Source organism: Odocoileus virginianus, chromosome 9 (assembly GCF_023699985.2).
Source record: "Odocoileus virginianus isolate 20LAN1187 ecotype Illinois chromosome 9, Ovbor_1.2, whole genome shotgun sequence".
NCBI classification, from domain to species: Eukaryota; Metazoa; Chordata; class Mammalia; order Artiodactyla; family Cervidae; genus Odocoileus; species Odocoileus virginianus.
The window spans coordinates 55,177,480-55,193,204 of NC_069682.1; the positions used below are offsets into that span (position 1 = coordinate 55,177,480).

General features: G+C 44.3%; 2 protein-coding genes across 4 annotated transcripts in view; one reads left to right on the plus strand and one right to left on the minus strand.

The window, feature by feature from the left end:
• Nucleotides 1-15,725, minus strand: part of RTF2 (replication termination factor 2) — a 40,234-nt gene that overhangs the window by 15,615 nt on the left and 8,894 nt on the right. For 2 of the 3 annotated variants that reach the window (XM_020905221.2, XM_020905220.2), the window contains exon 5: nt 12,099-12,177. In XM_020905221.2, the coding sequence (XP_020760880.2) occupies nt 12,099-12,177 (79 nt within the window). Of the gene's footprint in view, nt 1-1,347; nt 2,623-12,098; nt 12,178-15,725 lie in introns of those variants that run through there. The other variant, XM_020905222.2, reaches the window with a different exon arrangement.
• LOC110145058 (beta-1,3-galactosyl-O-glycosyl-glycoprotein beta-1,6-N-acetylglucosaminyltransferase 7) lies at nt 754-5,488 on the plus strand. The gene is made up of 3 exons (XM_070472475.1): nt 754-1,845; nt 2,575-2,670; nt 3,301-5,488. The coding sequence occupies exons 1-3, from the start codon at nt 876-878 to the stop codon at nt 3,522-3,524; spliced, it is 1,290 nt and encodes a 429-aa protein (XP_070328576.1). The 5' UTR covers nt 754-875; the 3' UTR covers nt 3,525-5,488.

A 15,725-nucleotide genomic window follows, 5' to 3' on the forward strand; every position in this document is an offset into this window, starting at 1 on the left:
CTAAGAAATTCTGGGTAATGCAAACCACGACAGGATCTATGTCCAAAATAAATGTTTGAGAATTTTTTTTCCTGCCAAGATAAAGACAATATACTCAACATCATCAATCATTGGGGAAATGAATAGTAAAACCACAATGAATTACCATTACACACCTACTAGAATGGTAAAAAAAAATTTTTAATTGACTACACCCTGTGTTGGTAAGGATATGGAGTAAACGGAATGCTCATACTTTGCTGGTGGGGATATAAAATGGCACACTCACTTTGGAAAACAACCTGGCAATTTCTTAAGAAGTTAAACATAAACACCTGTATGCGAGCCAGCTAGTTCACTCTTAAGTACTTACCTCAGGGATATGAAAAAATAGGTCTACACAAAGACTCATGCACAAATGCTTACAGCACCTTGTAGTATCCTAAAACTAGAAACAACTTCAGTGTCCTTCAACAGATGAACAAACAGATTGTGCCACATCCATTTGATGGAATATTGCTCAGCAGTAAAAAGGGAAAATGGTGGAAAATGCAATGATGTGGATCAAATCTAAAAAGCATTATCCTAAGTGAAAAAAAAAAATGGCAAAAAAATATACAAGTATAACTCCATTTATATAAAACTGCAAAATATGCCAACGCATCTATGGTGACAAGAGCACATTAAGAGACTACCCAGAGACAAGGATGGAAGGAGGAGAGAGTACAAGGGGCCCAAGAAAATTCTCATGGGGTAAAAGAAATGTTTAACATGACTGTGGTGTGGGTTTCACAAGCACTTTCACAACACTCTAAATTCTTTCTGTTGTTCCTTCAGGAAGCTGAGAGGAGAACGTTTCAAACCATGGTAATAAGAAGGCAACTGGAGCTCGAAGCATGAGCCAGCTGCGAGCCACAAAGCCTGGTCTTCTCGTGTGCACAGCCGTTTGCATCTTCATTTTTATTTATTTAAGGAATCTGACTCCCGAGGAAGCAGAGGAGGAACCCACCCACCCAGCAGTGGTAGAATGTGGCTTCTATCCAGATGAACTGTGCTCAGCTTTGTTTGAAGGGAAAGAGGCGGCTCCCCAGATTGCAAAGTTCTGTAGAAACCCTCATGGATCTGAAATACTTGCTCATTTACACAGACCAGGAAATTGCTCCAGGATTTCCCACGAGTTGCATTTCATAACCAGACCCCTGTCTGCAGACGAGGGCAGCTTCTCTTTGGCATATATTATTACTATTCATAAGGAGCTGGCTATGTTTGTGCAGCTACTTAGAGCTGTTTATGTGCCTCAGAATGTTTACTGTATTCATGTGGATGAAAAGGCCCCAAAGAAATATAAGACTGCAGTACAATCCCTGGTTAATTGTTTTGAGAACATTTTTATTTCATCAAAGAGAGAGAAAATGGCTCACACTGGCTTTAGAAGACTACAGGCAGATATTAACTGTATGAGAGATCTAGTCCATTCCAAGTTTCAATGGAACTATGTCATTAATCTCTGTGGACAGGACTTTCCAATCAGAACCAACAAAGAAATCATACACTACATCAGAAGCAAATGGAAAGATAAAAATATCACTCCCGGAGTAATCCAGCCACCAAGCATTAAATCTAAGACAAGTCAGAGCCATCTTGAATTCAGCCCTGAAGGAGACATCTACGTGTCTCCAAATGCAGGATTCAAGGTTGAGCCACCCCATAACTTAACCATTTATTTTGGAAGCGCTTACTACGTACTAACGAGGAAGTTTGTGGAGTTTGTGCTGACTGACATCCGCGCAAAAGACATGCTCCAGTGGTCCCAAGACATCCACGGCCCAGAGCGACACTACTGGGTGACTCTGAACCGACTGAAAGGTAAAAACAATCCAGCAGAGGGGTGTCTGTGCAGGCCAGAGGCAACAGCAGCAGACGTATAACCGCAAAGATTCTATTTCAGCTCTCTGACTTGGCAAACAGCTCTATATATTCTGTAAGACCTCCCCCTTGGGTGATCGTCAGCGGGGGTGGGGGTGCAGGGTGTCTCTGCTTTTAGGGATCTGGGGTTTGCCAGGCTCCCATACCAGGCTCACTGCTTTGTTCCCTCTCCAGAAGGAAGTGCCAACATTCTGCGTCTCCTCAAATAGAGCCCTTTGAAAATTCTGAGCACAGATCACTGGAAGGTTCTTCCTTTCTTCATTTGCTTATTAGATACTGCTGAATACCTACTAGTACTGTATATCATGCTAGGGGCTCTTTAAGAATGGAAAATATTAAAACTAGCCATTGTGTGTGGGTAGGTAGGTTTTCTGAGAGGCAGAGGGAAATATGATGCTTTCCTTTAAATGGGCTTATTTGCTCTTTATATAAAGTTGGCTAGCTCCTATTTGGGACATGCCTTCAAGCTTGAATAGCTAAGTGAATAGGTCCAGGAAGACAGTGCAAACAATGAGTCCAGGAGAAATGGGTGAGGACCTTTTTAACCACTGAAAATCCTTTCAAATTACCCCCAGAGCTGTCCTTTGTGCAAACAAGGGCAGGCATCCTGAGAGAGGTGGGGCTTTCTTTCCACCTGCTCACTGTGTGCCCGCCTGTCTTCTCCCTCAGATGCTCCGGGCTCCACCCCAAACGCTGGCTGGGAAGGAAACATTCGAGCTGTTAAATGGAGAAACAAGGAGGGAACAGTTCATGAAGGCTGTAAAGGTAAAAACAAAACCCAAGGGAGCTCCCTGGTGGCCTAATGGATTAGGACTCCAGGCTTTCAACTGCTGGGGCCCAGGTTCCATCCCTGGTCTGGAAACTGAGATTCCGCAAGCCAAGCAGCTCAGGAAAACAAAAAACAAAAAAAAAAAATTAAAACAAAACAAAACACATGCCCCAGGATGTGGACGAGTCCAGTAGAAAGATGGCAAGTTCTCTGGTACACACATGGAAGGGAAAACAGAGCGTGCATGACCTCTGGGAGCCTGCAACTCGTGGTGGACAGAGAACTCGTGGAAACTAGAGCAAATCCCCGTGTGAGTCAGTTCTTCGCATCAGGGGGCCAGAGTGTTGCAGCTCATGGCAAACTTGTGCTCAAGACAAGCTAAAATTCTAAAGAATTCACCTAAACCAGCCCTTAAAGACTTCAGGAATCACTAACCAAACAAATGGAAGTTTCACAAGTTCAAAGTTGAAAATAAAAGCCCCTTTCAAAGCAACTGTGGAAATCATGTTTAATCTGAACTTGCAAGAAGCAGAGAGGCCTGACAGATGACCTTGAAAATGTGTCACTTGTCCACATAGATGTAAACTGACGACAAAGGCAGCTAAGTTTCTGTGTTCTCTTCGCAGGCCACTACGTCCAGGACACCTGTGTGTACGGACCAGGAGACTTGCCATGGATCATTCAATCACCTTCTCTGTTTGCCAACCAATTTGACTCGACCGAGCCTCTTGTGGTCTCGTGCTTGGAGCGGTGGCACAGACTCAGAGTTCTAGGGCAGGCAGAGGTCCCTGTGGAGGCACACTGGCATTTCCAACAGAAGAGCCATCTCAATACGGAATTGAACCGCTGAGTTGGAAGTTATAGAGAGTGTTTGCTTTCTTATTGGTATCATTCTGTTTTCTTGACTTGAAATCAGAGAACATTCGACCAAAAAAGAATGGAAAAATAATTCCTTGACAGAAGATAGTCCTAAAATGAATTTAGAAACTTGCTACTGACAAAGACTCTACTATTAATGATAAGCCACTTTCACAGTTTAGAGAAAGAAATCACAAGAGAAAAAATAATTCAAAGTTCCACTGGTGACTGGATAAGTGACATGGAGGCTTGACTGCCTCACTGAACAGTTAATGGAAATCAAGATTCTCCAAACACTTAGATCCAGGCTCAAGTTAGAGTAAGAATGTATCTTGTCTTAAGGGTACTATTGTGTATGAGATTCTAATAAAGAACAAACTCCCACTGAAGATGAAAATATGCTTCCAGCAGTTCTCTTTGGCTAGGAACAATGTAACTTTGTTCTAGAAATCCTAGAAAAACAAGGAAGAGTCTACTTCCTTTGGGTAAAAGGAAATTACGGAGTTGAAACACAACTTCTTACAAAGGCTGCCCCCAAGTTTCTGCAGGCTTGCAGCTGCGATGATGAGATGGTCTGTATCTAAGCTATACCAGTCACAACCACAGGGGGCGCTGGGCACCTGAAATGTGGCTGGAGTGACTGATCAAGTGAACCTTAACTTTAAAAACTTTAATTAAAATTTAAATAGTCAAAAAATTTAAAAAAATAAAATTTAAATAGTCACACGTAGCTGGTGGTTACCATACAGAACAGCACAGGTCAAAGGCATGGATGGTCTTACTTCTCTCTACTCACAGATTCAGGTCTTTCAAAAATCCACAAATCTTTGTTGTTTTGTCGAGGACTTTTTATATACTCTTTCTAAAAGAGCCCACGGCATCATACAGGACTACAAACATACAACTATTGAACAGCATAACTTAAAACAACTAAAATAAGGGGCAAGTAGGAACCACAGGACAGAACACTAAAGAAATTAATGTGTAATTCAAGGACAAAGCATACCTCTCAGTGAACTGACACTTCTCAAACACAGAAACTAAATGAGATTCCAATTAAGTCAATGAAAACAGTCCCTGAAAAGCATGGAACTACACAGAAGAAAAGAGGCTCTGAAAGCAGAGCCTGCAAATCAAACTTGAGCTAACCACAGCACATTTAAATTTCCACTGAAACAAACATTTCTTCCCCAAAGATATGCGATTCCAGGGAAAGCGCACGGTAGAAGGTTAAGACCATCAGTGAACGTCAACGCCCCAGACAGCCTGCTCACAAGCAGACAGAGTTGATGGTCATGCTCTGAGTGGTTGTTCAGAAAGCTCAGGTTCACCACAATCCTGTCTCCTACATTTTATAACAACTCTTTGCAAGTAAGTGCAAACCCCAGTACACTTTTAAATTAAATAAAATAAAAAATAAAAGAAGCTTACATTGTTTCAAGTTACTTAAAAGATAAGTTTCCCTTCATTTCAATGTCAATTATAGAACACAAATTCACACAACTGCCCTCAAAAGGCTCAAATACTGCAATAAATCATTTCTGTAACAGTGAGATTAAAAAATAATAATAATAAGATAACTTAAAGACATGTCCAGCGGCTAAGACTCTGCCCTCCCAATGCAGCGGGCCTGGGTTCTATCCCTGGTGAGGGAACTGGATCCTGCATGCTGCACTAAGACCCGGTGCAGCCAAATAAATAAATAAAAAATAACTTAAAAGGTAGAGGAATGAAAGGGGCTTCCCTGGTGGCTCAGTTGGTAAAGATTCCCTGGCACTGCAGGAGACCTGGGTTCCATGCCTGAGTCAGGAAGATACCCTAGAGACGGAAACAGCAACCCACGCCAGTATTCTTGCCTGGGAAATCCCATGGACAGAAGATCCTGGCGGCTACAGTCCATGGGGTCGCAAGAGTTGGACACAACTAAGCAACTAAACCACCACCACAGTGGAATGAAGCAGCGGGAGATTTGGGGAACCACAAGCTGGGTGTTAGTGGGGCATCAGGGCACCTCCCGGGAGGCCAAGACAAAGCAGCAGCCTCCGTGGACATCAGAACCAGCGGGAAGCTGCCGCGCTCTCTACCCTGAACCAGCCTCTGACTGCATTTATTCGTCACATAAAAGAACAAAATTAAATCACACATAAAACAAAGTCTGAACAATATTTCTAAGGATTGTATCTTAAAGGTGATCGTGAGGCAAATAGGGATCTTGAGATAATTTCTCCAAGTTTCCAGATACAGAACCTGCTTGCGAACATGTAGTCTACTGTTCAATTTTCCTATTGTGTTTTCCTTACATGTAAAAATTTAAGTCTGCCTGTGCTGTATGCTGTGTGATTTCCTAAGGCTTATTATTCACAGAGACCATGAAGATGGCAGAAAGGAAACAACTGAAGGAGGCTGGGCCTGAGAAGCAGAATTCACCACCAGCTTTTGAAGTGCCTCCTTCTTTATCTTCTCCCCTTTCCACTCTGCTCACTCCATGATAAAAACTAAAACAAAACAAAAAACAAAACAAAAAATACAAAACAGTGTATGAGTGTAAATTTTTGTTTCACTTCTGACTTTAAAACATCCACACACTGCACTCACCTGTCACAAAGCCTAACTAAATGAAGCCAGGTCAGCAAGCCAAATGTTACTACTCACACCTCTACTGACTGATGCGTTCCAACTGTGATGCTGGAGAAGACTCTTGAGGGTCCTTTGGACAAGCAAGGAGATCAAACCAGTCGATCCTAAAGGACATCAACCTGGAATACTCATTGGAAGGACTGATGCTGAAGATGAAGATTCAATACTTTGGCCACCTAATGCAAAGAGCTGACTCACTGGACAAGACCCTGATGGTGGGAAAAGACTGAGGGCAGGAGAAGAGGGTGACAGAGGATGAGATGGTTGGATTGCATCATCGACTCAATAGATATGAGTTTGAGCAAACTCTGGGAGATAGTGAAGGACAGGGAAGCCTGGTGTGCTGCAGTCCATGAGGTGGCAAAGAGTCAGACATGACTCGGTGACGGAACACCATCACCACCCCCTTTAACATCCAGGTCAGCTTCTCAAGCTCACCTGTGCATACAAATCCCCCGGGAGGCTCTTGTTAAAATGCAGTTTCTGATTCTGCAGGTCTGAGGAGGGGCCTGGGAGTCTGTGTTTCTTAAAAAACAAAAGCAAAACCCTCCCAGGTGACGCCAGTATTCACAGGACCATGGCTCATGTTTTGAGTAACAAGCACACCATTTATTTTGCAACCCGTGGTTACTCCAATGTGTTTCTTCTTATTACGAGCAGGGACGAACACAGTGGGGAATACTGTTAGTTTTGTGGCTAGTGTTTTGTTTACCATGAAAACAGAAAAACCTAGCAACTACATCTCTTTGGACTCTTTTCTGAAGTCAAGCACACAGCGTGTGTTTTAGAACACAGAACAAGGGCAACTTCAAACCCTGGAGTCTCTTCTGGTGAACCAAAAAGCCCCATGTCCGTGGAATGACAGAGGGAAAAAGTGGAGAAAGTGCACCCCCTCAGTATCACTCCTGACATTGTTCTTCTTTTTAAACGTAACATTCTACCATGTTTGTTTACATGTTTATTCCTTCCTGTTTCTAAGAATGGTGTTCTTGTGCAGAGGAAACACAGTTCTAACCACTAGACTGCCAGAGAAGTCCCTGACACCGCTCTTACAACACTGGTTCCTCTAAATTTCAGACATTATCTGAAACATGAAAATACTCGCTTTAGATTTCCACATTGTGGCCTTATCTCCCTTCATTCACATTTTCATGATGCACCACAGCTCCTGAAACTGTACCATCATTCCTCCTTTGGGTACTTGGGCAGAAGTGGTTGGTATTCACCTCTTCTTCCGGGGTGTCCAGCTAGACTGCAATCCCCAGGCTCCTGCAGGTAGGTGTGCGCACGTGACTAAATTCTGGCCAAAGGCATGTGAGCAGAAGCAGTAAGTACTATACCCAGGTCTGACCTATAAAATACAAGGCTCTCAGTGTTGACTGCATGAGTGACTGAATGAATGACTCCCACCAAGGGCACCACTGCCTGTCCCAGGCTCTAATTTTCTGAACCAAATAGTGCTATCAGTTGAACTATGCTCCCCACCTCCCCACAAATGGTGAGATCCTAACCCCCGGGGTGTTAGAATGTCACCTTCTGCAGATGAAGTTAGTTAAGATGCAGTCACTGCGTGAGCTGGGATTACTATAAAAAGGGGGGAATTGAGACACAAAGACATGCTCCATAAAGGGAAGACTGCGAACAGACACAGGGAGAGGCAGCCATGGACAAGCCAGGGAGAGAGATCTGGAATAGATCCTCCCCTCGCTGCCCTCGGGAAGTACCAGCCCAGCCAATACTGTGACTGCAGACTTCAAGCCTCCAGAAGGGTAAGAAACTAAATGTCTGTTGGGTCACCCAGTCTGCAGTGCCTGGTTACAGGAGTCCTAGCAAACTAGAATGCAGAGTACTCAACTTAGCTCTGTGTGCAAAGGCGATTTTTAAGGAGATCACCTAAGTGAAAAGAGTAAAATATTACTCTTCTGACAACAGACTGATTTTTAAGGGAAGCTGGTCCCTAAGGTTGGTTCCTGAGTTATACAGCCAGGGTCCCGTCTTGACTGGGCAGTCTCGGCTGCCCTGAGGCCCGTTAGGAGGTAGAAGGAGCCGGCACTCCACTTCTCACCTGGTCTTGGCTGCCGCTTGTGCAATCCTGACGAGGTCACTTCCCCTTTCCCCCTGCTTCCTCCCCTTCCGTGAAGCGCTGGACGGTGACTTTCAGAGTTGACTAGCACTGTGTTCCGAGACACCAACAGAAGGACTCCAGAGTCCCCGAGTGGCACTGCCTTTCCACGAAAGAACGTCAATTTCTCTGCAGAGCTGTGAGCATGCGCTCCTGCTCTGCTGCGGGTCTGTCACAATGGCTGCCACCAAGGACATCCAAGGTCAGCCAGTGAAGAAGACAACTGCACACCCATCTAAGAGGGGAAAAGCCTGATTCCTTTAGATCACTGAGCCTCCCAGCAGAAATAAAAAGCAAACAAAGAAAGAAAAGAAATAGGTGGGGGCTCCACACTAATCCTGAAATCCTGACGTAGGGCCTGAGGTCGGGAGTGGGGACTTAAAAAACCACTGCGGTGACTCTACAGTGCCACCTGGGCTGGGAAGCACTGGTTTAGGGTATCTGACTGCTTTAAGATTTCAGCTTAATTTCCCACCGTCTCATATTTACATTCTTCCAAGCAAGCTTCCAGACTGCACCTGTGGATGTGCCTGACACAGACAATGCCTCACACACTACTTGTTAAAACACACAAACGCTTGAACACAGAGAGGTTCCTTTCCTGCTCATGGGAACGCCAGGCCAGCTGAGTTCCCTCTCCTTCAGGATGCTTCTCTCACAGGCTCCTTTTTCTTACTTGCTCTTGTTTATAGTCTTTTCTCTCTGTCACTCTTAAACAGACCTATACATTGTTGCCCCCAGGGCTCTCTGCTGCTGCAAAGGCATCAACAGCCCCTGATGACAGCACTGCCCTTCAGCCCCCACCCCCGGGGAGCTGCTCCTCAGCCTGGTGCTCCTAGTTTCCACCAGGCAGTCTGACTCACACCCCTGGCTTCTCCCTGCTCCTGAGCGGCCTGGGCAGTGATGGCACCTCGAGCCCGCACCTTCTCAGGCTGCCTGGGCATTTCCTCTCCTGAATGCGGCCGCTGCTCTTCCTCTCCCACCCCCAGAGCGCACCCAACATCACTAATACCATCTCGAAAACTTCAGGCCTTCCCCTGCCTAATGTACTGTCAGCATCTTAATATTTTTCTTTAAATCTACCCATTGTTTTTACTTAAATTTACTTGACACATTAACTTGATCTTGCTAAGTATAAAAATAGTGTGTGCGCACATGCTAAGTCATGTCTGTCTCTTTGTAACCCCATGGGCTGCAGCCCGCCAGGTTCCTCTGACCATGGGATTTAGGAAGCGTAGAAATGCAGAGAACAAATCTCTAGAGGCCCTGCCTGCCCAAGCTCTGAGCTTAAGGCCCATTCATTCTCCTGGGAGCTGAGTGAGTGTTGGAGATGCATTAAAACCATCCCAGGACCAAATGGAAACTTTCCCTGCAGGGCAGGCACATGACAGAAGGCATGGGAAATGGGAGCTGCCATCCTGCCACGCAATGTCTTGTGAGGATGTCTGGGGTCCTTCCTGTGGTCCCCGTGCCAGCACTTCTACACCGACAGTGACGTCCCAATCTCTGGGAAAGCCTGACTGATGAGAACATGCTCTGCCTCCAAGGCCCAGAACAAATGCCTCCTTCATAAAGCCACTTCTCACCAGCACGACCAGAAGTTCTCTGGCCCCTCAACTCCAATAACATCCTTACATCCACTTGGCAATTGGCCTCAAGAAACAAAGAAGGGAATGGCAACCCACTCCAGTGTTCTTGCCTGGAGAATCCTCATGGATAGAGAAGCCTGGCGGCAAGTCCACAGGGTTGCAAAGAGTTGGACGCAACTTAGTGACTAAACAACAACTCAAGAAACAAAGTAGAATACAATTTTTCATATAACTTGATTCCTGCAGGACTGCAGTCTCCTTAAGCGCAGGGACCAAGTCATCCACATCCCACTTTCCCTGGGAACCCCTGTAACATCGTCTTTAATACCGGAGACATAATCAATACTGGATGATAAATGACACGGATTGATTCCTAAATGCATTCTTTAAATTTCTCTTTTTTTGGTAAAAGCTTAATGAGAAAGATTCCAAATGTTGTGATGGGCTTGATCCATAATCACCCCAAAGCGGAAACTACTATACATTCCCAACTTCTTCACCACCCATCACCTTCTGTCTGCCTTTGAGCCTCAAATTAATGAAATCACATTTCAGTGAGTCCTCCTCTGCGTCTGGCTTCTTTGCGGAGAAGTCATTCTGAAACTAAAGTCATCCAGCCTAGCTGGAAGCTGCCTCCAGCTTCCCACTGCTCTGAGAATAAAATCCACAAGCCCCCGCATGGCCACCCAGGCCTACGGAAGGTGAACCCTGCCTAACCCTCCACCTCACCCACTTCTCCTCTCCTGTCTCCACCCTCCACCACACTTTCTGTTCCTTCAACTAGCAAAATCCTCTGCCACTTCTGAGCTTAGGCGCAAACCTTCCTCAGCGGGGTCCTTCCTGCCCTCAGGTCTTAACTCAAACCTGCAGGGGCGCCTCCACTGACCACTGGGAGGCCTTCCTCCCTCTGGTACCTCGGCCTCTGTGTTTCCTTCCTGGCCGCTATCACAATCAGCATTACCTTGCTCATTTATCTGAGTGGCTCTCCAACTGGAAAGTGGGTTCCATGAAGGCAGGGACTGAATCAATCTTACCTACCGTGTACCCCATTCCACAGTTGCCAGGATGGGGCTGGCCCATGACAGCTGTCTTATGAAAGCTATTGAATCAAAGAGTAACTCACAACAGGGAGAAACCATCCTGGGAAGCCTAACGAAACCCAAGCAGAGCTAATATGGGTGAAAATGCAGTCAGTTGTTGGCATCCATGACATTAAAATAAATGCCAGGTTCTTCACAGACAGGCAGAACACCAAGACACAGAGGTCCTAGGCTGCGCAGCAACCCCAGAGAGCAAAGTCCTCTGCACCCTCTCATGTGAGCTGAGCGGGCACTCTTACATCTCATGTGTGCTCACGAGTATGAGCGTCTACTGAGGACGTGCAACATGCCTGGACAGAACAAGGCAAGGGTGAAGAGACAGACAAGCCCTGCTCCCTCTTTCAAACAGGTACCAGTGGAGCACAGGGGATGGTGAGGGCGGTGAAGATACACTGTGTGAGGCTGCAGTGACAGACACACATCATTACATACTTGTCCCAGCTCAAGGAATGCTCACTGCCAAGCATGAACCCTAACATAAAGGGGACTCAGGTGATGGTGAGGGATCAAGATAGGTTCATTAACTGGAACAAATACACCACTGGTGCGGATGTGGATACAGGGGGATGCCGTGCACATATGGGGGTAGAGGATCTGTGAGAAACCCTTTACTTTCCTCTTAATTCTGCTATGCATGTCAAACTGCTCTGAAAATAAAGTCCTATTTATAAAAATAAAAAAGAAAATGAGAAAGAAGAAACTCTTATAGTCCAATGGGAAAAGTACCACACAACCAGCAAGTACATTCTGATGAGATCTGTGGGATAACCAGGTGCCCAAGGGATGGGGAAGGAGGCTGGGTTCACAAAGGAAGCAACGGCTCTGAACTAAGGTTCTGGGAGCAGGCCTCCGCCCGCTAGAAGGAATAAAGGCACCAGAGAGGACAGGTGGGCAGGGACACGCACCAGAGGTGGTCTGAGTCTCTACCTCCAAGGAGGGGATGGAAGATAGATTCAAAGCAAGGATGGGGATGGAAGGGTTTTATGCAGAGAAGCAACTGATGAGATCCATGTCTCAGAAAGAATTAAAAGATGCTGAAGTAACACACAGAGGGAGGGAGCCCAAACCATCTGATGTCTTCAGCTATTGAGAAGGAACAAATGATGTCAACAACTCACCGTGTGACAAACTTCTGCTTTGATCTCTTTTAGGGCTCGCTCAGAAAACACGCAACCACAGCACCGGAGGAAGCAAAACCTGGAGAGAGAATACAACACGGAGAATGATTTAAATAACAACTCAAAAATTACCACCCACATTATCGATTAATATTTATTCTGTTAACACAAAGGCCAAGAACCACAAAGAGAAAAATGGTTATATCTGATTCCCTTAAGAAAAAAAAAAAATCAGTGTGTCCTAAATAAATAAATAAGTACAGACCCACACATGAGGTATCCCCCCACTTTTTGAAAGTTTGCTTTAGACTACTTCATTTTTTTTTTTAAAGACTACTTCATTCTTTACAAAAGACCTACACTTTCATTTTTTTCAAAAGACCTACATGAGCACCTATTTTTACTAATGGAAAGAAACTCAAACTGAATTTTTGCTTTTATGAAACAAGGCAAAAAAGTAGAAAATAGCATTCAGTGTTTGTTTTGCAGAGAGCTATTATATAGGTAGCTTGCACTCCAAACTCGTTCCAGCTAACTACATTCACCATCTCAGCATCAAGCTGCCACAGCTCTCAATTATGTCTGTGAGCATCAGGCCTTTATCCCTATTTATTCTGTGCATGTGAAAGCAAGGTGTGTCCTAAGGTAACCGCTTCTTCATTTTGTAAGAAAAATTCTTATAAAAATTCATACAAATTTAGGGAAAGCTCTACTTTTCAGATAGAGGAGAACCCCATATATTGAAATTGAAACCACAAACACAGGCCACAGTTCCACTCCTACCTCCTTGCAAGAAACTTTTGGAAAAAACACTAATGATAAAAATAAATAAATGCATTTTAAAAAAACTCCACAAAAGTCAAAAGACAGAATAGGAACTCAGGGAGAAAATAATTTAAATATATATGAGATTCATAGTTGTTTTTTTTTGGCCACTACATGCAGCATGTGGGATCTCAGTTCCCCAACCAAAAATTGAACCCAGGTTCCCTGTATTGGAAGCACAGTCATAACCACTGGACCATCAGCGAAGTCCCAAGATTCAGAGTTTATGAATATTCAAAAGTCTTTAAAAGCAATAATAAACAATACAGAAAAATGGGCCAAGGGCCTTAACATGTGGTTGACAAGAGAAACATAAACATAAGAACACATAAAAGATGCTTAACCCCCATCTATTAATTACAGAAATGCATTTCAAACAAAAACACATACTGTTTTACCGATCAGGCAGTAACGAAAGAGTCTGAAGGTGACCAGTTGGAAACTGTCTGAGGAAACAGGCACATCTGTGGGTGGGTGGGTATGACACACTACAACATTTCAGGAGGACAACTGGCAGCATCGGGTAAAGCATCACTCTTCTGAATTTCTCCTACAGAAACATTTCCTATGGAAACAAGTGTTCAGCTCAGTCGCTCAGTCATGTCTGACTCTCTGTGACCCCACAGACTGCAGCACGACAGGCTTCCCTGTCCATCACCAACTCCCAGAGCTTACTCAAACTCATGTCCATCGAGTCAGTGATGTCATCCTCTATCGTCCCCTTCTCCTCCTGCCTTCAATCTTTCCCAGCATCAGGGTCTTTTCAAATGAGTCAGTTCTTCGCATCAGGTGGCCAAAGTATTGGAGTTTCAGCTTCAGCAGCAGTCCTCCCAATGAATATTCAGGACTGATTCCTTGAGGACGGACTGGTCTGATCTCCATGCAGTCCAAGGGACTCTCAAGAGTCTTCAACACCACAGTTCAAAAGTACCAATTCTTCAGTGCTCAGCTTTCTTTATAGTCCAACTCTCACATCCATACATGACTACTGGAAAAACTATAGCTTTGACTAGATGGACCTTTGTTGGCAAAGTAATGTCTCTGCTTTTTAATATGCTGTCTAGGTTGGTCATAACTTTTCTTTCAAGGAGCAAGCGTCTTTTAATTTCATGGCTGCAATCACTATCGGCAGTGATTTTGGAGCCCAAGAAAATAAAGTCTGTCACTGTTTCCACTGTTTCCTCATCTATTTGCCATGAAGTGATGGGACCTGATGCCATGATCTTACTTTTCTGAATGTTGAGTGTTTAACCCAACTTCTTCACTCTCCTCTTTCACTTTCATCAAGAGGCTCTTTAGCTCTTCTTTACTTTTTGCCATAAGGGTGGTGTCATCTGCATATCTGAGGTTATTGATATTTCTCCCAGCAATCTTGATTCCAGCTTGTACTTCATCCAGTCCACAGTTTCTCATGATGTACCCTGCATATAGGTTAAATAAGCAGGGTGACAATATACAGTCTTGACGTACTCCTTCCCCTATTTGGAACCAGTCTGTTGTTCCATGTCCAGTTCTAACTGTTGCTTCCTGACCTGCATACAGATTTCTCAAGAGGCAGGTCAGGTGGTCTGATATTTCCATCTATTTAAGAATTTTCCAGAGTTTGTTGTGATCCACACAGTTAAAGGCTTTGGCATAGTCAATAAAACAGAAGTAGATGATTTTCCAGAACTCTCTTGCTTTTTCGATGATCCAATGGATGTTGGCAACATGATCTCTGGTTCCTCGGCCTTTTCTAAATCCAGCTTGAACATCTGGAAGTTCACGGTTCATGTACTGTTGAAATGTGGCTTGGAGAATTTTTAGCATTACTTTGCTAGTATGTGAGATGAGTGCAGTTGTGTGGTAGTTTGAACATTCTTTGCCATTGCCTTTCTTTGGGACTGGAATGAAAACTGACCTTTTCCAGTCCTGTGGTCACTGCTGAGTTTTCCAAATTTGCTGGCATATTGAGTGCAGCACTTTCACAGCATCATCTTTTAGGATTTGAAACAGCTCAACTGGAGTTCTATCACCTCCACTAGCTTTGTTCGTAGTGATGCTTCCTAAGGCCCACTTGACTTCACATTCCAGGATGTCCGGCTCTAGGTGAGTGATCACACTATCGTGGCTATCTGGGTCATGAGTATCTTTTTTGTGTAGTTCTTCTGTGTGTTCTTGCCACCTCTTCTTAATATCTTCTGCTTCTGTTAGGTCCATACCATTTCTGTCCTTTATTGTGCCCATCTTTGCATGAAATGTTCCCTTGGTATCTCTAATTTTCTTGAAGAGATCTCTGGTCTTCCCCATTCTACTGTTTTCCTCTATTTCTTTGCACTGATCACTGAGGAAGTCTTTCTTATCTCTCCTTGCTAGTCTTTGGAACTCTGCATTCAAATGGGTATATCTTTCCTTTTCTCTTTGCCTTTCGCTTCTCTTCTTTTCACAGCTATTTTAAGGCCTCCTCAGACAACCATTTTGCCTTTTTGCATTTCTTTTTCTTGGGGATGGTCTCAATCACTGCCTCCTGTAGAGCATCATGAACATCCGTCCATAGGTCTTCAGGCACTCTGTCTATCAGATCTAATCCCTTGAATCTATTTCTCACTTCCACTGTAAAATCATAAGGGATCTGATTTAGGTCATACCTGAATGGTATAGTGGTTCTTCCCTACTTTCTTCAATTGAAGTCTGAATTTGACAGTAAGGAGTTGATGATCTGAGCCACAGTCAGCTCCTGGTCTTGTTTCTGCTGACTGTATAGACCTTCTCCATGTGTAGTCTTCTCTTGTGTTGTTGGAAGAGGGTGTTTGCTATGACCAG

Excerpts from the sequence above, each read along its gene's own strand:
- LOC110145058 (XM_070472475.1), top strand. The coding sequence starts at position 876 with ATGAGCCAGCTGCGAGCCACAAAGCCTGGTCTTCTCGTGTGCACAGCC. Across the intron at positions 1,846-2,574 it reads GACTCTGAACCGACTGAAAG|ATGCTCCGGGCTCCACCCCA; the intron begins GTAAAAACAATC and ends CTTCTCCCTCAG. Across the intron at positions 2,671-3,300 it reads AGTTCATGAAGGCTGTAAAG|GCCACTACGTCCAGGACACC; the intron begins GTAAAAACAAAA and ends TTCTCTTCGCAG.